Source organism: Fusarium tjaetaba, assembly GCF_013396195.1.
Source record: "Fusarium tjaetaba strain NRRL 66243 chromosome Unknown NRRL66243_c0000070, whole genome shotgun sequence".
NCBI lineage: Eukaryota > Fungi > Ascomycota > Sordariomycetes > Hypocreales > Nectriaceae > Fusarium > Fusarium tjaetaba.
In genome coordinates, this window is record NW_023501266.1 from 32,603 (window position 1) to 55,387 (window position 22,785).

The 22,785-nt window shown below is 49.2% G+C and overlaps 8 protein-coding genes across 8 annotated transcripts; 3 read left to right on the forward strand and 5 right to left on the reverse strand.

The window, feature by feature from the left end:
- Positions 1-85: 85 nt before the first annotated feature.
- On the reverse strand, positions 86-1,257 carry FTJAE_3702 (1-aminocyclopropane-1-carboxylate deaminase; the record flags this gene model as incomplete). The annotated part of the gene is made up of 2 exons (XM_037350029.1): positions 86-1,124; positions 1,241-1,257. 2 exons carry the CDS (start codon positions 1,255-1,257, stop codon positions 86-88), a joined length of 1,056 nt encoding a protein of 351 aa, XP_037209116.1.
- A 552-nt stretch (positions 1,258-1,809) lies between these two features.
- FTJAE_3703 (multidrug resistance protein fnx1) lies at positions 1,810-5,189 on the forward strand (the record flags this gene model as incomplete). The annotated part of the gene is made up of 4 exons (XM_037350030.1): positions 1,810-2,066; positions 2,119-2,185; positions 2,238-2,894; positions 3,618-5,189. The coding sequence occupies 4 exons, from the start codon at positions 1,810-1,812 to the stop codon at positions 5,187-5,189; spliced, it is 2,553 nt and encodes an 850-aa protein (XP_037209117.1).
- A 483-nt stretch (positions 5,190-5,672) lies between these two features.
- Positions 5,673-9,458, reverse strand: FTJAE_3704 (ankyrin repeat domain protein; the record flags this gene model as incomplete). The annotated part of the gene is made up of 3 exons (XM_037350031.1): positions 5,673-5,749; positions 5,825-8,821; positions 8,870-9,458. 3 exons carry the CDS (start codon positions 9,456-9,458, stop codon positions 5,673-5,675), a joined length of 3,663 nt encoding a protein of 1,220 aa, XP_037209118.1.
- An 852-nt stretch (positions 9,459-10,310) lies between these two features.
- Positions 10,311-11,684, forward strand: FTJAE_3705 (Sodium and chloride-dependent GABA transporter 2; the record flags this gene model as incomplete). Its single annotated transcript, XM_037350032.1, has 3 exons — positions 10,311-10,931; positions 11,194-11,229; positions 11,304-11,684. The coding sequence occupies 3 exons, from the start codon at positions 10,311-10,313 to the stop codon at positions 11,682-11,684; spliced, it is 1,038 nt and encodes a 345-aa protein (XP_037209119.1).
- A 665-nt stretch (positions 11,685-12,349) lies between these two features.
- On the forward strand, positions 12,350-14,464 carry FTJAE_3706 (amino-acid oxidase; the record flags this gene model as incomplete). Its single annotated transcript, XM_037350033.1, has 2 exons — positions 12,350-12,919; positions 12,971-14,464. The coding sequence occupies 2 exons, from the start codon at positions 12,350-12,352 to the stop codon at positions 14,462-14,464; spliced, it is 2,064 nt and encodes a 687-aa protein (XP_037209120.1).
- Positions 14,465-14,985: 521 nt separating this feature from the next.
- FTJAE_3707 (sugar transport STL1) lies at positions 14,986-16,713 on the reverse strand (the record flags this gene model as incomplete). The annotated part of the gene is made up of 3 exons (XM_037350034.1): positions 14,986-16,196; positions 16,246-16,539; positions 16,599-16,713. The coding sequence occupies 3 exons, from the start codon at positions 16,711-16,713 to the stop codon at positions 14,986-14,988; spliced, it is 1,620 nt and encodes a 539-aa protein (XP_037209121.1).
- A 2,760-nt stretch (positions 16,714-19,473) lies between these two features.
- On the reverse strand, positions 19,474-20,121 carry FTJAE_3708 (glycosyl hydrolase; the record flags this gene model as incomplete). The annotated part of the gene is made up of 1 exon (XM_037350035.1): positions 19,474-20,121. One exon carries the CDS (start codon positions 20,119-20,121, stop codon positions 19,474-19,476), a length of 648 nt encoding a protein of 215 aa, XP_037209122.1.
- Positions 20,122-20,623: 502 nt separating this feature from the next.
- On the reverse strand, positions 20,624-22,597 carry FTJAE_3709 (glucose-methanol-choline (gmc) oxidoreductase; the record flags this gene model as incomplete). Its single annotated transcript, XM_037350036.1, has 4 exons — positions 20,624-20,646; positions 20,693-20,860; positions 20,909-22,528; positions 22,588-22,597. The coding sequence occupies 4 exons, from the start codon at positions 22,595-22,597 to the stop codon at positions 20,624-20,626; spliced, it is 1,821 nt and encodes a 606-aa protein (XP_037209123.1).
- Positions 22,598-22,785: the final 188 nt, after the last annotated feature.

A 22,785-nucleotide genomic window follows, 5' to 3' on the forward strand; every position in this document is an offset into this window, starting at 1 on the left:
AAACGGAGCGGACGTCATTCGCCGAGTTGAAAGGGTGACACAGAATCTGTCAGTGTAACTCGACTCCCCCGCATCTCGATCCATCTCATCTCATGTCAGGAAACGCACTCAGCGCCGCCTGTCCCCCCGTATGCACAAACAACACGTACCGACTCCCATCCAACTCCTCCTTCTCAGCTTTGTGCAGAATAGCACTCACACTCCTCCCCGAGTAAATAGGATCCGTCACAATCCCCTCCATGTCGCCGATCAACTTGACGCCTCGAGCCGTATTATCGTCCCAACCCGTGTGCGTACCGGTATTGAACCTCGTATCGAGGATCACGTCGTCGGGCTGGATTGTATCAGCGCCTAAGCCGATGAGATCCGCAGTTCGTTTTGCTATTTCGAGGATTGTGGCTTCGAGAACGCCTGGTGGCTTGTTGTACGTGTCGATGCCGATTATGGACCGTGACTTACCTCCGGCGAGCTTGAAGCCGGCGATCATACCCGCGATGGTACCGCCTGAAGCCACTGGAACGACGATGGTGTCGAAGAACATGCCATGAGCCGTCTCTTGCTCCGCAACCTCGAATGCCCAGCGCGCAAAGCCGAGTCCTCCGCGTTCATGGGCTGAAGCACCCGATGCTATGACGAACGGACGCCCACCTTGCTTCTCGACATCCGCAGCAACATCTTCGAGCCCGGTATTCGGCGCAGCCAACTCAGCGCCAAGAATACCATTGACTTGCACATTCCCCGCCTGACCAAAAGCCTCCGAACTCGTATGTCCATGTATCTGCGGAACGAGAATAGTCTTGAGACCAAGATGGCTTCCCACAGCAGCGACTTGACGCATGTGGTTGCTCTGTGTACCGCCCGTCGATATGAGAGTATCGCAGCCTTGAGCTATCGCCGATGGGATGACATACTCCAACTTACGGATCTTGTTGCCGCCGAGGCCGAGGCCTGATGAACAGTCCTCGCGCTTTGCCCAGATTTGGGCTTTGGTGGAAGTGGTCGAGTTGATGTGACGCGTTAGATTTGGGAGAGGGTGGAGAGGGGATGGATGGGGGAAGAGGAGAGGAGTGCGCTCGAAGGAGGCGAAGGGCTCTGGGAGGGCAATTATGTTGATAGATGACGAGCTTTCAATGGTTTCAAGACTAGAATATGGTCTTGATCCAAAATGATGAATGGTAGAGATCGTGGCGAGTCGTAGACTTTTCTTTTTGCTCCACAACTATCTGTTCTCTATACCTACTATTTATCTTTTCCCATTTCTCGGTAGTCATCGCTGATCTATGGCCTCAACGATAAGCTCAACGCGAAAACTTACATCGAGGTCCTGACACTGGTCTGGCCGAGCCCTACGCCAGAGCGGCCAGACCCAACAAATCGTTCTTCTCAAACTCGTATTCTATGGCACAGAGAAAAAAAGTGGCTGCTAGTTGCCAAAACCATGCGTCAAGCTGTAGGTATGTCTCGGTTAGCGGATTATTTGACCCTCGAGACAAAAGACATGAAGCCTGCATGGTGTCATGACCCGGAGCCCGGAGACCGAGCGTGTTTTGGCATGCCAAGATGCCAAATTTGCGGCTGTGCCTGTCCCGGTAGAGTTTCTCGTACATTGATTTGCGTAGCTGAGCAGATTTTCAGCCAACTTGGTTGCTCAGAGATTAATATGTACGTCGTTGGTTGTTTCCCAAGCTTGATCAAACCCGGGCCTTTGGTTAAGTCAACCATATACAGCGTATCGCCTATCGTTCATTTCACATACAGTCTGCAAGCTCTTCTGGACCTTGAATCAAGTTCAATATATTGTCAATCACCATGAATACGACAACTACCCCAGAGCAAGCTAACCTTCATACCCTGAACTTCTGTTCGCTGCTCGATGGAGACGTCACCGAGCAAGCGAACCTGCTCTCCGCTTGCGAAGACCATGGCTTCTTTTACCTAGATCTTCGCGATTGGGAATCTGACAAGATTCTGAAAACGCTAGAGGATGCGTGGGTAGTGATGAAGCAGTGGTTTGATCAGTCGCTTGAAGAGAAGATGAAGACTGAGACCATCTCTGATGCTCACGGGTAAGTTACTACCGTCTGGTGAGATCTACTAGCAGAGTTCATCGTTTCAAAGGTTCAAACCGCCGGGCGTACAGTCGGGAGTCAATGAGAACACGCGCGACGGATTTGAAGCTCTGAGAGTACGTTATAGCATGTCCATCTACCGTTAGTCACTCAACTGACATCCTACAGATCAGCCGCGTCGGCCTTCTCAACCGCTCGCATCTACCGGTCGTTGTGCACGAGAACCTCCAACTCTTCGAAACTCTCCAACTTTCCGCCCATTTCCTCCTAAAAACCCTTCTATCCCGCCTCTCCAACGCCGCCGGCCTTCAAGACGAAGAACGATTCGAGAACTGTCATCCCGACCATCTGCCCTCCAAAAGCACAATGTTCTTCATCCACCATCCCCTCAGCGACCTTCTAACCGACAAAACAGCCCGCGGCCACAACGCCCACACAGACGTTGGATCATTCACCCTTCTCTTTACCGAACAGCCTGGCTTACAAGTAATCTCACCTACCACTAATAAATGGGAATATGTCGCTACAAAACCAGGCCATGCGATTATCAACGTCGCTGATACACTTCGCTTTATTTCTAAGCGACGCTTTAGATCGGCTATGCATAGAGTCCTGCCTCCGGGCGGTAAGATGATGGAGGATAGATACTCGGCTGCTTATTTCTTGCGGGCTAGTGATGGTGCTGTTTTCAAGGGGATGGATGGGGATGAGGTCACGGAGGAGGAGTGGTTTCTTAGTAAGTATAGTAGTCTTAATAAGACTATGGAGGAGCAGAGGGTTGATTCTGTTGCTACGGGTGGTATGGATAAGGATCTTGGGTTGGAGGTTTGAGGCTGGTAGTTGGGATGTGGGGACAATCATTGGTGCTCGAATATGAACTTGCGTTGGAGTAGCTCTCGTACCAGCTACGAGAAGTAACTCATCCAAGATTACCAGTCATCTCTACTGTCCTATTACCATAGCTATCTTGTATAAGCGAAGCCCGCCTTGGCTCGAGGTGATGCTTAGGTTCATACCGTGTACAGTTGAGAGACCCGAAGTCTCTTACATCTGACATACTTGGACTTTGCCACCTTGTTCAGATCTGTGACTAGCCGTTTGTGTTCCCCTCCTGTGATTTTTGTTAGTGGCCTCAAATCCTGCAACGCCTCATCATAATCCCATGGAGCTGTCATCTCTCCCGACCTGGCGTTGCCCTTCCTGGTTACCGACATACCCGAGGATTGCTCATTCATCGTCATATTGGGGTGGCGCTGCCTCCTTGTTCCCGCCCCCATGTCTCAGTTACAGTATCTTCCGAGCAAGACGTCTTCAGCCGCTGACTTTCCCTCTCATCCCTCCACTACCCCCCATTCTCTCCCAAAACATCCCTTACTCTCTCTTCTCCTCTCAACGAGCTTTAACTCTGAACACTATGCTTATCACTCATTCCAAATTCCCCTCAGCATCTCTAGGCTATTGTATCATGAAGGGCAAAGAGCCGCAGTACAGCCAAAGAGGTAATCCATCTAACGGACTCGTCAATGAGCGATCACCTACCGTCCAAAGCCTCAACATTCACCACAATCCAACGATGCAGAGAGTGCTTCTTCGAAAGATGAACCATCGACCAGATATCTCGTCGCTGTTTTCGGCAGTGTCTTCATCGGCGTTTTCCTCGCTGCCCTCGACACCACCATCGTCGCTACCCTCTCCGTTCCCATCTCCAACACTTTCGGATCCCTGACCCTCGTCTCATGGCTTGGATCATCATACCTCATCGCCAACGCAGCTTGCCAACCTCTCTCCGGTCGTCTAACAGATATCTTCTCCCGTCGCTCCGGCCTCGTTGTCTGCAACATCCTCTTCAGTCTTGGAACTTTACTCTGTGGAGTTGCAACTTCGAAATGGATGCTACTCGCCGGACGAGTCGTGGCGGGTATGGGTGGAGGGGGCCTCAATGCCATAACGGCGTTTGTGGCTAGTGATCTCGTGCCTTTGAGGAAACGAGGCGTTGTACAGGGCTTCGTGCATATTTGTTATGGCGTCGGTGCTGGTCTTGGTGGGTTGTTCGGAGGCTGGATCAATGACCTCTGGGGTTGGAGGACAGCTTTCCTAAGTCGCGTCCCATTGATTGCCGTCTCCACCATTCTCGTCTCGATTACCTTACGCAATACAACCACCAAACACAGTGATAAGTCGAGATTGTCGAGGGTTGACTTCTCGGGCGCTTTCACACTTTCTTTGACTCTTGTTCTGTTATTGTTGGGCCTCAACTCTGGTGAAAATCTTGTCGCATGGAGCCATCCTCTTGTCTTGGTATCCCTGTCGCTTTCAGTGGCAGCCGCCGGGGCTTTTGTTCTCGTTGAGTCTAGATGGGCGACGGAGCCCATCATCCCCATGCACCTATTACTTGATCAGACAGTACTGGCGGCCTGTCTCATGAATTGCCTTGTGACTATGGTCCTATTCATGGCTACATATTACGTTCCCATTTTCTTTCAGGTCAACGGCTACTCCACAACAGCTGCCGGCCTTCGTCTCTTACCGCAAAGTATAGGGACCGCTCTAAGTTCTCTCACCTGTGGCTTTGTCATGAAGCGTACAGGGAAATACCGAACCTTGGGAATGGCCGTCATAGCATATTCTGCTTTAGGCTTCGTTGGGCTGAGCACTATGAAGATCCAAACGCCGACTCCTCTCGTCTTGACTTATGTCTTCCTGGTTGGAGTGGGATATGGTGGCATGCTATCAGTGTCACTACTCGCAACAGTCGCGGCTGTGTCACATGATGATCAAGCTGTTGCAACCTCTGCCAACTACGCATTCCGGTCCATGGGTTCCACGATTGGTGTCACGATTGCGTCTGTAGTGTATCAGAACTTGCTACAGCACGGCTTACATCGACGCTTCGACAGTAAAGAAGGATCTTCGAAGATAATAAAACGCATTCTTGACTCTTTAGATGAGTTGAAGCAGCTCCCCAGTGGGTGGAGTGACGGCGTTTACAAGGCATATGAGATTTCATTGCGAGGAGTCTTTTTGACTGCACTCGGCGTAGCCATCTTCGGGCTGATCGCAGCAAGCTTTATCAAGGAGCACAGGTTACTTCCGACGATTTCACGTGCAGACAACGATTAATACCTGAAGGATCACTGACGTTTAGTCACTACGTGTTCTGGCTGGTGAATCAGAGCAGTACTCGATATTGAAGTGTATATAAATGAATATGATGACTTTTACAGCCGGCAGATGTTTCTCATTGACTCCCTGTCAACGTCGCCTTGAGTCCCTATCTGTTTTAGAATGCATGAATACCATGGCAAAGCCTCCACAGTGACCAAACGACCAACAAAAGGCGCACGCAAACATGTGAAGCCGAACATGGGTTGTTGTTATAACTTGGTCGAAATATTTATTTCTTACTTAACTTCTCGCCAATAAAGCAAGGCGTCAACGAGACCTATTTATTTCTCCTTGCGCAAGAGACAAGTATATCTATCTGGAGTTCAACGCTGTACTGGCAGTACATGATCTGTTACATTCGACAGCCTGGAACTAAATAACTCTGTATATCAGTCTCATTAGATTTCCTAGCATTAAGGCATCCACCGAAGAAACTATTCAATTATCCGCTTCAGCCTCGACGGGAACCAACTCGTGTGTCTCATCAAAGCAATGCCCACCAAGACTCAAACAAGCTGAACATACAACAAAGTCCCCTCCATTACAAATTCCACAATGTATATAAGTTGGTCCATAGATAGATAACCAACATATGTCACAGTAGGCTCTCATGTTTCGGTTCTGTTCTTGGACAGAATCCTCCACCTTCATGTCAGTTCCCAAATCTTGATACGTATTTCTTTTTGCGAGTAGCCTCGCAACTGCATCGTGACCGCGGCTTGTCGCCCAAAATGCCGGTGCTCTACCAAACGTATCGCTAGATTCGACATCTACAGCGCCTGTATTAAGAAGTGCCCTGATGATGCCGACGCCACCGAATCTTGCTCCAATGGATAAAGGTGTCGAGCCCCAGTAGTCAGCCTCGTCAAACGTTTGCCTTTTGGATAAACCTATAATAAGCTTGGCAACACCAATATGTCCTGACCTACAGGCATGGTGTAAGGTATTATGACCAGAATTGTCTTTAAAGGCGACATTAGCTCCGTGATGGATAAGAAGCTGCGTGATTCGCAAATGCCCCATCGCACAGGAAGAATGAAGTGCTGTCTCTCCACCAAGTGTCTTGACATTTAAGCCAGCACCGTTCTGTATCAGAAACTCCACTATATCGATAAATCCGCAGAATGAAGCGATATATAGTGGCGTGTAACCGCCCGCGTCACTGGCGTTCACATCAGCGCCGCTTTGGAGTAGCAGCTTCAGTACCTGCTGATAACCTGAGCGAGGGAAATCAGGCGATTCGGCAGCTTCTTTTGCGTCGAAGTCGATCGAGAATCCACCATAGGCACCATAGGAGGCAGCCAGAAGCAATGGCTGGGTCTCCGTTGGATTGAGGCCCTTGCTAATCAGAGCTTTCGCCATGTTGTGATGTCCATTACCAGCCGCCACAGCAAGTAATGAGAATACCCGGCCCTGAAATCCAATCTCATTCAGTTCTGCACCCTCATCTATCAGTAACTCAGCAAGTTCGGAGTGGTTGCACCACACAGCCAGAAAAAGCGGAGGGTGGCCGTTGGCCGCCACCTGATTGACATCTGCACCACTTTTAATAAGAAGCTTGGCCAATTCGAGAAACCCCCTGCTAGATGCCATCGAGAGAGGTGTGAAACCTTCTGCTGTTTCGTGCGATATATCAGCTCCACTGTCGATAAGTTGCCGAACCACCTCAGTATTGCCACTCATTGAAGCCAAGTTAAGTGGTGTTTGTCTCTCATCGTCGACCACTGAGACATCTGCGCCTTTCGATATAAGATGTTTCGCAATTCCATCGCCTCCATCCTCCACAGAAATGTGCAATGGTACCTGACCTTGGCGGCATCTTGCATTGATATCGGCACCATTGTCAACGAGTAATTCAACAATATCCTGACTTTCTACAAAGCAAGCCCAGAATAATGGAGTCGAATTGCCAAACGATCGATCCTCCATATCAAAGCTCCCTTCTCGTATGATATGCGCCACAGTGTCTGTGAGTCCACTGCAGACTGCAAACACAAATGGGGTCATTGACCTTTCTTGGATATCAGGGTCAGCATCGAAGATGCGGGTCTCCACGAACTCCCTCATAAAGGGCCAGTTCTCATTTAGACTATAGGGGAAAGCGTTGATTGCCTGCTGCAAATCCGGATCCATAGTCTCAACACCTCGGCAATGCTCCAAACCTTCATCTACGGCATAGAAAGTGAAGTGCTTTGCTGATCTTTCATTATTGTTCATCTTCAGGATTTCCCAAACTCCACGGAAGCTTATGAAATGAAGACAAAGTTTCGCGAGAATAGTATTGTGGATATTTAGGTTGGCGACGCGAAGTGTCTCATTTGAGAGCAAAGCACCAGTGCCGGGAAAGGTTTTGAGGAGGAGGTATTCTTTGACAGAGAAGTGCGACAAGTGAACCTCTTGCAAGCCAACAGAATCCTCTTCTGATTCTTTAATACGTTCGGGATACTCGGTATTTCTGGACGACGAAACGTGGCGGACTTCAATAAGGGATCCGCAAAGCTCTAGGATCATACTGTCGACATAGTCATTGTCGACACAGTCTGGCATCTCTTCAAAAGGGAACTCTTCCAGGTCTTCTGTAATGAGAACGGACTCCGCAATCTCGTACACTGTCAACGGTCGGAATGCAAACGCAGCCCATCGCAGCAATGAGAAAGCTCTATCTTTATCCGAATCCCCCATTGAGTTGATTCTGTTCCATTCCCGGTCGTAGAGACTGTCAAGACCAGACGGAGTCTCGTCAATCTTTCGTTCAAGTTGCTTTCTGCTTCTTCCCTTTCTCAGAGAGCCTTCTTGAAGCTTGACCCACTGGAACTGGCCCTCACTTCTGTCTTTCATCCTTTGGGCAATAGAGGCCCTCGTTGATTCGTCCTTGTTTGGTAACTTTGCGTTGACAAGTTCAGATGAGTATGCCATTAAGTCTGCCCCAACGTCGTCTGGGATGATGGTATATTCGCTGTATCGAGTGAACTCTGAAAGACCTTGCTGAATGAGAGCATCGCCACGGCTTGAGATTAATATCTTAGTTGTAGTGTTGGTGATAGCTATGCGCAATTCCTGAAGAAAATGGGGGACGGACTTTGTGTCTGTACTGGTCATCCCAGTGCACTCGTCCAACCCGTCTAGAACAAGAATACAATCTGGAGTTCCTACGACAACGTCTCGGAAAACTCGTAGAATTGTCGCTTGATTTGCCAGTGATTCATGCTGTGACAAACGCGCTCTTGCCACCATGTCCCGAATAGTCGAGTTCCGTTGCATCAACATGGTCAACCACACCCGTATTGTCGAGAAGGGATCATCGCGACCCTCATACCTGGAGGATAAGAAGAAGTGGGCGACCGGTCTTTGTGCTATCCTCTCCAGTTCTTGAACGATCTTGGCGCAGAGGAATGTTTTCCCAAAGCCCGCTGGACCTTTGATCCAGAGTACTTGGCTTGGGGAAGAAGTTTTCTGCCACTCGAGGAACTCATCACGACGGAGAATCCACTCGCAGGTTTCTTCAACACGCGTATCGTTTGAGTCGCTGAACACGTCGTTTGGCTTGGGTGCACCAAGCCACGCGTGCAAGTCTCGTGTTTTCTCAGCTACCAGTGTCAGCGTGAGCAATTAGTCTTGGCAAGTAAGACATTTACCTTCCATCTCCTCCTCAATCTTTTGTAGTAGCTCTCGAATCTCTTCAGCATATGGTTGTGAGGTTGATAAGTCTTTAGAACTTGGAGTTCGAGTTAAGGCTTTTGAGCCCGTATTATCAGGCGCAACCACGCTATAAAGATCCGATACGAGACTTGCAAGGGCCTGAACATGGCTTGCCTCCTTTAGCTTTCCGCGCAGCGCCCATGTTGTCTTCTTCCACTTTGAGATTTTAGATCCATGCGACGATAGATCTCCCGATAGTGGAAACGACGGAGTCTTCTGAAGGGCGTTGGGGTTCGGGGGCTCACTCGACGTCATGGAGAAGTCCTTGATACTCTTCAGTAGACCTTGGACGACTGCGAACGTGCGCGAATTGTCAAGATCTGGATGATGGTTGTCCGAGAGCTTGCCTTTGCTAATGCCGACTCCATCACCCCATCGCTCGAACAGATGCATAGTCGCGTTGAGCTGAGCATCAAGCTGTCGGGAGTCGCGGCCAGCAGTTCTGTACGAGTCAACCCGCTGCATAATGTCCATGCAGGTACTGAAGAGGCCGACAAGGCCGACTGCCAGCCCGACTGGCTCCATGGCGCCTTTCTATTCTCGTGAGGGGAGCTTAGGAAAGTAGAAGAGGACTCATGCTCCGACGTTGAACGCGTTGTTTCTGTTCTCTCCTGCTTACAGCGGGGTATGCATGATGAGGTTTCGGTGAGTAAGCCAGCTTCAGCTGCAATGCCGGGGGGTTGAAAGTCGTCGAGGTAGCCAATGAGATGGGGGAGTTTCATGCAGGTTCTCGGCGCGTAATGCATTTTCAAGATTCGCCACCTGTTAAGTAGTTGAAGCCTGATACTACATACTTTGTTCATTCAGAGTAATTTGGGCTTCGCTTTACGCCAAACCTCTCAACTTATATCACACCACCACTTCTGTACTCTAGGTAACCAGTTAGTGGTGTTCACTCTCCGTATAGCAATGGTAATAAGTACTCAATTTAGAAACATGGTAAAATGCATAGCAGACTATTCTTGACCAGCCGCGGCTGGCTAACAAGTCCCACGGTACCCGATCACGAGTATATCCAGCCGCCACCCCAGCGCCCTGGCACTTGGACATGAAGTCACCCCCACCAATTGCGCCGTTGTAGTTTTCGTTGCACGTCGTTCCGCTCCATGTAGCCAGGTATTCATGTTAGCATTTACATGCCGCTGAGAAATCGGTACTCACTGCACCAGAATAGCGATTGCATGCTGTGTGAGTGAGGCTGTTAGTGCCATTGACCCTGATAAGTCTGGTCAGTGGGTTGTATACCCTGGTGTCTCGCTCAACGGTTGTCTGGTCGGCTGGAACTCTTTTACCTGGTTCACAGCTTGGCTCTGCATGTTCCGGGGAGTCGGCCTCACCGGACGCGGCATCTACTTTACCATGGGCTTGCCAGTCATAATGGGCATCATCCTTATTGAACGCGGTGTGTCACTCCCCAATGCTAGCGAGGATATCAAGCTCTATTTCGCCAGTTGGCCTAGTTCAAAACTTGCCGGGACCAAAGTTTGGCGCGATGCCGTCGGTCAAGTCTTTTTTTCGACAGGGGTTGGGTTCAGATACTACACAGCCTACGCCTCATACAACCGCAAATTCGCCAATGCGGCTCAAGATGCAGTCATCATCGTCCTGTTCAACTCATCTTTCGAGGCCCTGGTTGCTTTTGCAGTTTTCGGTATCGTTGGGTATCTCGGCATGCGTCCTGAAGGAACCGGCGATATTGGAAGCTATGGGCTCGGCTTCATGACGTATCCCGAGGCCTTTATCGAGATCCCTGCTTCGGGCTTCTTTTCTGTCATCTTCTTGTTCACCATTATGCTACTTGGTATCAGTTTGTCCTTTGCTATGTTGGATGCAGTCATGACGTTGATCCTCGATTCCCCATTTGCCATAAACTGGAGTCGGCCTTGGGTTACTACCACCATGGTCACGATTTGCTTCCTCCTTTCGCTTCCTCACTGCACTGAGTTTGGCTACTTCTCTATAGATGTGATTGGCCGATGGATTAATAACATTGGCCTCGTTTTTTGTTGTTTGGGCGGAGTGTGTTGGGGCGACTGCTCTATATCGATTTAAGGATGTTGTTGGTCAGGTCGGAATGCCTTCATTTGCTTTATATAATGTTGGCTTTCTGAGTGGTTAGCTACTTAGTATCATTGTCTGCGACCCCTTGGGCCGGTGCCGTTGCTGGCTTCGGGCTCTATTTTATTTGTCTTGCTGCTTCATTGTTCCTTGCAAAAACACCAGATGCACACTTGCACCGCGATTACTATCCAAGAACAAGATAACATCCGTCTTTTACTACGTTGTCTTCTACTCGGTAAGTTTGACCTGATCTACTGATAAGAAACCAATCAATTAATTTGTGGGCGTGCTTTAGGGCAACCAACCAAGACACGATCTCAACTCTGTCGTCGGCAATGGTCAAAACTCGTCTCCCCCCTTCCTCTGGGCACCATGCCGCGATATATCCCGGGATCTGTCCTGGCTATCATCTTCAGCTTAGCCTACCCCAGCTTCGAGGAAGTCAAGAATGCTCCACTATACATCCTTGGCTCCATCTCAGCGCATCTTTTACTTGTTTGGTGTGTGATTGGTTTCGTCTTTCCCAGGTGGTTCAACGTGTTTATTGTCCCTGGGCGTCGTGATGACTGGAAGCAGCCGTATGCTCCCAATGTCCTTCGAGGGACAACTGAGGGTGGTGAGGTGACCAAAGCAGAGACTGGTATGCCTAGTGGAGATGCTAGCATGTCGAACGAAGGTGTCAAGGTGTGATTTAGTGAAACGTATTTTTTTCAGCGGTATTGTGAGTGATGATTGGGTTTTTAACTATACCTATATAGCTTAGTATATGACAGTCTTATGGTTCCAATCGGTTATCGCAGCGTAAAAGGCAGTTTAACCCGCAAGCTCCTGGACTAGTCAGATTCATTACCATCTGCTGGGGTCGATAACCATCAAGGTTGCTACTCCGAAACCTGGAGCAAAAGCCGTTATCGTCGTTATACCCCTGTTCCTAGATCTTATCAAACGAATCGGAGTAGTCTGCAAAACTGATAAGCGGCCGAGTTCGGGAATATCTTTGCCTGATCAAGCTCGGCGTATCTCTTATCTCGAGACCACGCAAGACATGCATTGCGCTAATAATAAGCTTGTTTATTATTCTCTCAACTCTAATTAACGTTTATCCAGAGAAATGGTATAAATGCAGTTAAGGCATTGCTTGGCAGCGAGTCGGTCACGATAGCATCGCGAGGGATTTCTTTGCAGTATTACCAAGCATGGTCGATAAGAATTATACCGACAGGGAGTCGGTGTCAATTAATGGATCCGGGTCCTAAGATAAGAATGGCAGCTGTGAAGCCATTTAAACATGGCCATGTCCCTGTACCCACGGACTTTACCGCCATTCAGCAAATTTACCTATTTGTGCGTTCAAAATGAGGCGTTCTTCTTTTCTATGGTTTCTAGCGAGCCTGCTTGCCGAAGCAGTACCCCTCAACTCCCCGTCTGTCAAGTTCATATCTCCCTCTAAAGTCAGCCCCGGTAGCGCACAAAATGTGGTTGTTGAATACACCGGTGATGTGGACGGGCACTTGACTTTGAGCTATGGCGCATGCGGTGATGCGGTAACTGTTTCCGAGACCGTCCATCATATCGGGTCGACTCATGTTGGCCAGCATCCTCTGGCGAAGCGCCATCTTGATCATCAGGGCCAGCGGCCAACGCGATTTGTCTGGCTGACATCGGACGATGTCTCTGGGGGTTGTCTTAGCGCCTTCTTGGACGGTGAACTTATCGGCCAGTCTGATGAGATCGACGTTGTCAAGCGCCTTGCACGTCGAGGCGAAAAGAAGAAGTCTTTTGCGGACGTTGCCGGTGACGACAGTTTGTGGTTCGATGGCGTTGCATATCTTAAGCAGAAACAGCCTGATGATGTTTTTGTTACCGCCACAAAGAATAAGACCTTCGGCATTTTGGGCGGTGGCATGTCTGGTCTTCTATCCTCGGTAAGTGATGCGCCCTCGTCCCGAATACGAAGTTAACGGTTCGTTCCCAAGCTCATTCTTGACTCTGTTGGAATCCACAACTGGAAGATTCTCGAGTCCTCTGAGCGAATTGGAGGGCGTGTCAGAACTGTTTACTTGAATGGTACCTCACCGGAAGACGGCCAATACCATGAACTCGGACCCATGAGATTCCCGTACGAGCTCACTGACTCGGAAACAAACGAGACCTTTCCTTTCATGGATCAACGAATGATCTTTCAGCTAGCTGACGTTCTCAATGGAATGAACTCAGGCAACAAATCACTCCAAGTCGAGTTCTGGGACTGGATCCAAAGCTCTCCAAATACACCTGTCGACACACCTTTTCGACGTCCAGATGGTTCATGGCCTACTAAGGCTGAAGTAGCGAACGACCCAGCATATTACAACCCGCCTGTCTATCATAATGAGACAGCGGCTGAGGAAGCCATCGAGGCTTTGGATGACTTCAAAGGACTCACTCCTGAGCGCATTCGTATGTATGCCTCCAATATCTTCAAGGCGTACAAACAAGCGAAAGAGGATGGATCATTCGATTATTCCGAGGTATCTTACCTCCGAGATGTCATCAAGGCAGACCTCAACACGACAGATGAAGTCTCGCCCTCGCATATCTACTGGCCTATGTGGGAGTACGAAACCGTTTACTTCCTGGCTAGCAAATGGGTCACTATCAAAGGTGGTCTCAGCCGCTTACCCGCTGCATTTGAGCCACACGTCAAAGACAGAGTTCAGTACAACGCCAAAGTCAACGGTCTACAGTACAATAAGAACAAAACTCTATCTGTGTTCTGGAAACCTACTGGCTCTGAACCTTTCAGCACACCGAACAATGTTCAGAACTTTGACTATGTTCTCAACAGTGTACCACTCAATTTGATGAAGTTTTGGAAGATGCCACGATACTCAAGTCTTTTGAAACGTGCTATCGATAGGACCTTGTATGCCAACGCCTGCAAGGTCGCTGTTCAGTTCAAGACGCGCTTCTGGGAACATCTTGATAAGCCTATCATCGGCGGCTGTACCCGTCTCACCAGTCCTCAGTTAGGACAGGTCTGCTATCCTTCATGGCACATCAACTCCACAGGCCCCGGAACTATGCTGGCGTCTTATCTCTCCGACTACGAAGCAACAGCCGCATGCGCCATGCCAGAAGAGGAACATCTAGCCTACATAAAAAACGCGCTTATCGAAGTCCACGGCGATGTAGTCGAAGAGAACTGGACTGGACACTGGGCGCGGCAGTGCTGGGAGCAAGAGGAACATCATGCTGGTGCTTTTACGATGCAGATCTTTGGACAGCAGCATTTGTATCTCCCTGCGTTTTATCAGACGGAGTTCAATACTGTTTTTATTGGGGAAGCTGCGACTTTTACGCATACGTGGACTTTTAGTGCGCTTGAGAGTGCGGTGAGGGGAAGTGTGCAGTTGTTGTTGGACCTGGGGCTCGTTGATGAGGCGAAACAGGTTACGGAGATATGGATGGCTCGTTGGATAGACGTGTAGATAGAATGGAAGCGATGTCAATTATGTCTCAGCTACCGCTGACAGGCATCCCCCCTACCCCCATATGTCATTCCTGGCCATTACTTATCTTCAAAGAGTCTTATCTCGTAGATCGACACTGAAGCTCCACCAGGGACCCTGCTGGACGATGAGAGTCCCCGAACAGCCAATGGGCTATTTCACCGAATTTTGGTCCGGTCACTGCATGCTGCAGCATTAGGCGCTGATACAACGCGTAAGTTTCCGATGATCTGCACAAACTGACGGTGATGCAATGACCTGGTTGTTGGCGAGTTTGCACGAATGAACTTCACAATCATGTCTCAGATAAACAATCACAAACATCGAACGGTGGTAATCTCTATATATAAGATGTGTATTCATGCTAGACTACTAGAGTCATGGGAGTATCTAAAAGGTCATAGCTACAATCGTAGCTTCTATAGATGCGTCAAATCATGTTAATAAGCAAAATGTTGGTTCCAGCAAGCTAGAACAGAATGTCGAATGCCAGTTCGACCTTAGACAGCAGAGTCGGTCATGACTCCGTTGTCGCCCTCTGACTCGAAGTGAGACGCTTTGATGTCATCGTCACTGCCGAAGCCATACTCACGAGCCTTTTCGTGAACCTCGTGATCCTCCATAGGAGGGAGCTCCTTAGCAGCAGTGACGTAGCTCTTCTTCTCAGTGTAGCCCTTGGCGAAGATCAGATCAATCTCCTCGAGGGAGCGACCAGAAGTCTCGGGGTAGAAGAAGTAAATGATGGGGAAGAAGCAGGCGTTCATGGCAGCGAAGAAGGCGTAGGTGCCCCAGCCGTTGGTGCCAGTGCCATGAATCATAACGGGGGTGATCATGACGATGAAGAAGTTCCAGAGCCAGTTGGAGACGGTGGAGGTGGCGTTGGCCTTCGCGCGGGTCTTGAGGGGGTTGATCTCAGCAGGGTAGAGCCAAGGGAGGGGCAGCCAGGTGGCACCGAAGAAGGCGATGTAAGTGAAGAGACCGACAGCAGCGCCCTTGGAAGCAGAGGCAGTACCGGGGATGAGGGCGCCGAAGGAGAGGATCATGGACAAGCACTGGCCGACTGTTCCAATGAGGAAGAGCTTGCGACGACCGACACGCTCAACGGCGAACCAAGAGGTTGTAGCGAAGATGGAGTAGATGATCATGTTGACACCGCCGAGGAGGAGAGCCAGGTTGTGATCGGTACCGATTGACTTCTGGAAGAGAATGGGGAAGTAGTAGATGACGGCGTTGCAACCTGAGAGCTGCTGCATCATCTGAGAAGAGGCACCGAGAATGAGACGTCGGAAGTGCTGGGTCTTGCCGCCAGTGAAGAGAGCAGAGAAAGGAGTCTTGCCGCCCTTGTGGCCAGCAGCAGCGATGGCCTTCTCAATGGTAGCCATCTGGGTGGTGACATCGTGAGAGTCGCGGGGCTGACCGTTAAGACCTGCAAGAATCGTTGCTGCTTCTTCGCGACGGCCATGGGTGAGGAGCCAGCGAGGAGACTCGGGAAGCTTCATCATCATGACGAGGACAATGGTAGCAAAGACAACCTGAAAAGCGATGGGGAATCGCCAGACGAAGGGAGCGGGACCATAGGTACAGCCGTAGTCGATCCAGTAGGCGATCAACGTTCCGATGGCTACGTTGCCGCCTTCGATGCAGATGAGCTTGCCTCGGTTGTGAGACTCACTGCACTCGGCCTGGTAGGTAGGGATAGTCGATGTGTTGACTGAGACGTTAGCATCAATGCACGCATGGGGAATGGCGAGGTGACCTACTTCCGTTACCAATACCGGTGATACATCTTCCAATGATGAATTGCGCCGTGGCACCACCGCTAGGAGGAACAGCAGCGATCTGGATAACGACACCAATGATCATGATAATAGCACCAAGGAAGATGGAGTTGCGGCGACCGAGACGGTCACCAAAGTTGAGGATGAAGAGAGCACCGAGGAAGCAGCCGACAGCGTAGATGGAGACGACGAAGCCTTCGTACGTCTCGTCAAGAACCTGGGGGAAATCGTCTGTGAAAGCGGGAGCTGAGATGATACCGGACATGACACCTTGATCTACATGAAACACAGCCGTTAGTATTTGCTCAAACGCACAGATACAAGGGCAAACATACCATAACCGAAGAGAAGAAAGTCTGTAGTAGCGACTATAGTGATGAGCTTTTGAAGACCCTTGCCGGTCTTGCCCCAGTAGTGCGGCACACCATGCTCGTTATCGACGTGAACCATGATGACTGATTTCTTTTAAAAAAGACCAGCTCTTGATGTTGGATAACGATTCAAACTGAATTCAGGTCTGGGAGATTCACAATCCTTTATAAGGACAATCAGCAACACCAGCGCCAAGTAAACTCTGGAGCTCTACGTGGATCACTTCACCCACAAATTCCCCAATGTTTTTTTTTCCCTCTCAGTTCATTGTCACAGTTATACAAGTGGAGAAAAAGAAAATGCAACTTGATAAGCCGAGAAATGACTCGGGCCCCAAAAACTTGGCACGGTGCAGAAACTTGGAGTACGATGAGGAGAAAACTCTGGTCCCTTGAACCGATAACCTTAGATAAACTACATGTGAAAGGGTCGCCTCCAACCAAAGAGATTTTTAACCATCGCGAATAACGTCACTTGGCGGGAACTACGCTGTCAAGGGGCCCCGCTGACGTAAGAAGGGAAAAAGAAACACTGGGTCTACTTAACAAAATCAATGAGAATTATCGTGTTGGTGATAATAATTGTTGAAAATTTTTAAATATGGGTAAAATGACGTTGACGGGAGAGATACGTCATAGGCGTTTGGTGATCTTCACAATTTCCTAATAGAGACAAGGACCCTTGAATCAAGAGGCTCCATCGCTCGGCTCTTTATCCCTGTACGTGTTGTGTACCATTACATGACTAGATTCAATCCTCTCATACGAGTTGGAGAAAATGACGAAGTCGCTTTTGTACACCGCATTAATATGTTTTGAGGAAAGATTGTTGCTGTCGACAGATAGAGTTGACCATCACTAAGGGATCGTCAAGATATGATCGGCACGTCACAACACAACATAACCGAAATGAAGCAGGGAGTAAGATCTTGCGGAGTATCGTCTCATACTCCAGATAAAATAACAACCCGAGAATAACCATAACGAGTCTCCATAGTGATATGAGCTTACTCCGTATGAAGTCTCCCCTTTTCTCCAAGTTTTTGTGCTGTCGTGATTTCTCAACCCGCGCCGAGAATAAATTGGGGAATAGTGCCGAGGTGTGTGGGGTTTTAGTGGGTAAGGCTCTGGATAAGATTTAGTTCTCACAGCAACGTCATTAATTTCTAAGGGCGGCTATTCCGTCACTCGTGGCAAAAGTGGTATCGGGTAGGCCGCGGATTATTGTTGTTCAAGATTGAATCGCCTTGTGAGGCTATCGCCACTGCCTATCTTAAAGAAAGAAAAATTCTAGAAGATTTTAAAGTTTTGTTGTTTTCTTTTAGAATTCTAAAGTACTGTGGCGGTCGATGAATCTGTAGCACAGTGTTGAGCATATCTCCATGGAGCTAGATGTGAGACTGTGTATGTCGCAAAACATTCCAGCATCGAATCACAGCAGCGACAAGACCAAATACCGCTCAAAGCACAAAATAGAGTGAAATTAACTTCAACAATAAGCACGCTGATCTCATGTCTCATCCCAGTAATGCCCAGAGCGATTGTCATCACGAGTTATCTATTCTACAGGACCCTCATCGGTTAGACAAATTGGGTCTTCCGTGGATATCTTGGCCTTTCTGATCTTCACTTCTCCCCAGTATTTTTTGTGATGAAAAGTGGTCTGCAAGGACATATTACCGTTGCTGTGTAGACTTTGCTTGGCGTGGTTATGCGTGCGGGATGATTGTCACTGTTGGCTGCAGTTAGGAGCGGAGGCTGTGTTAAGGTGAGCTGAGAATTTCCCCGTGTTCACAAGCGAGAGATGGAGAAAACCTGGAGCCGATTGTGAGTTCAACGTTGGCATAGGGTAGTTATCGTGAATATTGGGGTAAGACGCGTTATGCTCTACGCGTTAAGACGCGTGGCTAATCAAGGCTAGCTTGTTCTGTCAACAGGGTCTTGTTCTCTTGTCACATTATAATCCCGACAACTCAGCAATCACTGCGCATCTCAAGATAAGCTTAACAATTAAACATCAGAAACCTTGTTCAATAAACTGACTTATGCGCGTTTATCGTCCTTGAAAACAACCTACGCTGTTGATCTTGTCGTGTCCCAAGATCAACGTGCCTTATTACCCAATTCGGAAACTCTCCTCGTTCACGCGTGCAGAGCCAAACTTGGTGATTGGACCGCGTCTTGAGACATGATTGACTCAGTCAAGTCAAACCGCCAAGAAGTCATCAGGAAAGACTCCTCCGACGATAGCCAAGCCCAGATATAAACTGGGTATTAAGCATTGATCCCTCGGGCCAAGACTTGTTCCGTCCCGCGTGATCCACAACCCCCCAGTTCCCGCTGTTGGTCCTGTTGCTTATCTTTCTTGGCTGACTTGGAGGCATTTGAAAGTGGTAAGCCGATGTTGGAGAAACTCCGCAATGCGAACCCGCGAGAAGCGATAGAGTTTATGCTTGATGCAGGAGCTATGAAGATCAGTGACCCTGCAGGGAACAGACCTTCCGACTGGAGGTATCTGCCTTGGTGAGGCATTGAGAGCATATCTTGGCGGTGCAGCCGAAAACAACTCACCTGTCGCAGGGGAGAAAGAATTACTGGTACCCCGACTTGTTGGTGGACATCAGGCCGCCTCGAAACTCAGTTTTGACGACAGTCATAGCCGAAGCCACGGTCGCATCTAAGCCGTTCCAGTGCGAAATATTTACTTGCACACAACTTTGGTCTTGAGATTACAAATAACTCTAAGGGGGTAAAATGATACAGTTTCGAGTTCATCATCATCTGCGCCCTTGGACCCTAACCGTTGGTATACCAACATAGTCGCCAGAAAAGTATGTCCTCAATCCTTCTTCGCAGTCCAGACAACCGCTCGACGCAAGCTTTCCATGAACCAAGTATCTTTATATGCTTCATCAAAATGACCCAGAGCAGTGTAATACACTCTTCCCCTTCCGACCGTCTGAGTCCATGACAGAGGAAAGCCAGCAGATTCAGCGCCCTCCTCGTTGCTCTCTTGCACTGAAAGTAAGATCGTGCGGCCTTCAACGCGTGGGTGCGATCTGAAGGTATACACCTCGTCGAACCATGGAAATTGGCTCGCTGGAAGAGACTCTGTCTTGACAGGACAGACAGGTGCTTCTTCTGGTGCAGATTCTGGACTAGGAAGAGACTGACATCCGTTGATGAAGTGATCGGGGTTTTCGACGGCAAGAGTCATCCACTGTGGCGGCGGGTGGCCATTAAACACCTCGCCCAAGATCTTGGTATACCTGGCATTTGTCTTCAGGCCGGATGTAGCTGCATGAATGCCTACAACACCACCACCATTCTCGACGAAATTTAACAAAGAGGTGACTTCTTCTTCAGCTAGATAATCACCGGTGTTGTGTCCGAGAGCAACGACATCGTAGTCTGAAAGTGAGAGCAGTTCTGTTGAATCTTCAGTTGCGCTAACGGAGAATGGCAGTGAGCTGAAGGCTGAGATCATGGTGGAAATGCAGTCATGACGGTAGCCGCAAGTTTTGGTAAGCAGTAGTACTTTGATCTGTGCTGTCAACGACATCTCTGTTTATAATTTTTGTAGATTTGAGAAAACCAAGAGAGCTTCAAGTGAAAACGCGCGGAACCATAGGCTGCCAGATCTTACAACTCACTTAAAGGAACCTCATTCAGCCATCAATGATGATGCTGACGGACGAATGAGATGATGCAATTGTGGAGTGAGTCATGCTCCGAGGAGATGTGATTGGCGGATGAATTTGGCTCCGTTCATGAAGCTGACTGTATTGTCAGCATTCCTACATCAACGTTAAATGGAGGGCGAAAGAATAAATCGAAAAGGTCTATTCCAAAATCGTCAAGTCTATATGCTATATATAACGCGAAACAAATCCAATCTAAGTGCCTCTAACCAGGTTTTTATATCTATCTACAGGCGGCTAGTGAATGGGTTGGCCCTAGTGGCCTCCTGACCATAGAGCTCAGGATGATCAGCCTTGATCATGTCGGCACCCTAGGAAACATGTCAGTAAAATCATCAAGAATGGGCTGAGACGAACTTGCCTTCTCTCCAATCATGTAGACAGAGTTCTGGATGCGGCAGTCAGGAATGACTGGGATGACCGATGCATCAGCAATGCGGAGGTTCTTGATTCCGTGAACACGAAGGCGAGAGTCAACAACACCCTGCTGGATGTTCTTGGAGAGACGTGCAGTACCGCAGGGGTCTGAGAGTTATGTTAGTACATATTCTTAATATGACAGAGTGGACTTACGGAAACCAGTCTGGCTGCGATCAAGGACAGCCCTCTTCATCTCCTCATCAGACTCGAGGGGCATTCTCCAAGGATATTCGCCGAGCACAATGTCCTTGAAGCCCTTACCAGTAGTGAGAACATCATAAGTCCAGCGAACACCCTCGCGCATAGCAAGAATATCAAGATCATTACCAAAGAAGTTGAGGTTGATGTTGGGCTGGACAAGAGGATCGTTGCTGTTGAGAGTGACTTGGCCTTCAGAAAGTGGACGGAGAAGATCAACGATGACGGTCATGTAGTTGCCTTTCTCAGGAACGGGGTAGTGCCATTGGAAAGCGGTGCTGAACATGCCGACGAAATCGAGTTCAAAGTGAGGTTGGCCCTTGGGACCGAAGGGGTCGAGACCACCGTTCGCAGCCTTGGCTTCACGGTAGGATTGGTGCTGCTCGAGACGCTCATCGATACGGGGAAAGCCGACGAGTTCGAGGAGACCAGAGCTAACAGGACCAGTCTTGTCGCGCTTGTATTGAGCAACAGCAGCGCTGTTGGCAGCACCGTCTCGGAGGATGTAGTCCTCTAGACCAAAGCCATCCTTGACTTGGAGAACAAAAGGAACGATGGGATGATCGAGAAGATGCTGGCCAACGTGAGGAGAGTCGAGCTTGACGTTGATGTCGTTCTTCTTGAGTTCCTGAGCGGGACCGACACCGGAAAGCATGAGAAGCTTGGGCGTTTCGAAAACGCCCTGAGACAAAATGACTTCCTTGCTGGCGAAGACGCTTAGTTCTCCCTTGGTATCATGGTTGATGACGGTGACGCCGAGACAGGTGTTGGTGCGAGGATCAATGATCAGCTCCTTGGACTGAACGCCATAGAGGATATTGACATTGGGCTTGTTCTTGAGATACAAGAAACTTCCCTGTCGCTGACCCCCATGGATGGTATCAACACAATGCGTAAGACCCCTCATCTCACCATCGTAAATATTCTCCGTCAAAACCTCGCCCTTGGAAACCCACGCTTCAGTCAGAGCATCACGCCAAGGCTGCATCTCAGGAACAAGATCAGCATGCGCAATCTGAATAGGTCCCCCCGTACCAATCTTCCCCAGCTCAGCGGGATAAAGCCCCTCCTCATCATGATAAGTCGCACACTTGCGAAGATACTCCACGCAACCATCCCAATTCCAATCCTCCCCACCAAAAGCCTCCCAGTCGTCAAAGGTAGGCTTGGAGCCGGGGATCCAGGTGAAGTAGTTGGCGCAGGACGAACCGCCGAGGACTTTTCCGCGGGTGTTGGGCTTCTCGATGCGCTCGTAGTCGTCGCGCTTGATCATGGTGGACTTGTAGGCCCAGTCGTGCTTGCTGCCGCGGAGGTTGAAGGCCTTGGAGGGGGTGGTGATTTCGGGGATTTGGTGCGGGTTGGGGATGCCGGCTTCGATGATGAGGATGCGGATGTTGGGGTTTTCGGCGAGACGGCCTGCTACAGTGTTTCCTGCGGTGCCGCCGCCGACGATGATGAAGTCGTATTCATTTCCATTTGCGACGAAAGCCATTTTGCTGAGTTGAACTTCTTGAGTTGAAGGTGTTGTAAGAGTGAAGGAGTTGATGAGCTGAGTCTGTCGACGAAGTAGAGGGGCTTTGAGTAGTCAAGGTGTTTGTAAGTGAAGTCTGAGTGATTGCTGGATTGCAAAACACCAAGACCCATCGTGAGCCATGATATTTATATATCTCATCTTGCAATGTCGTCACTGACAAGTTCTCCATCTTCAAGATGGAGAACACCGACATACGCGTCTGACGGCATCTCAATGCCGACAATTCTGCTGCAACATTGATCTTTGCTTCTGTACGGATCTCTCGGTGTTCAACCAGTGACGTATTCCCCATCCGAAA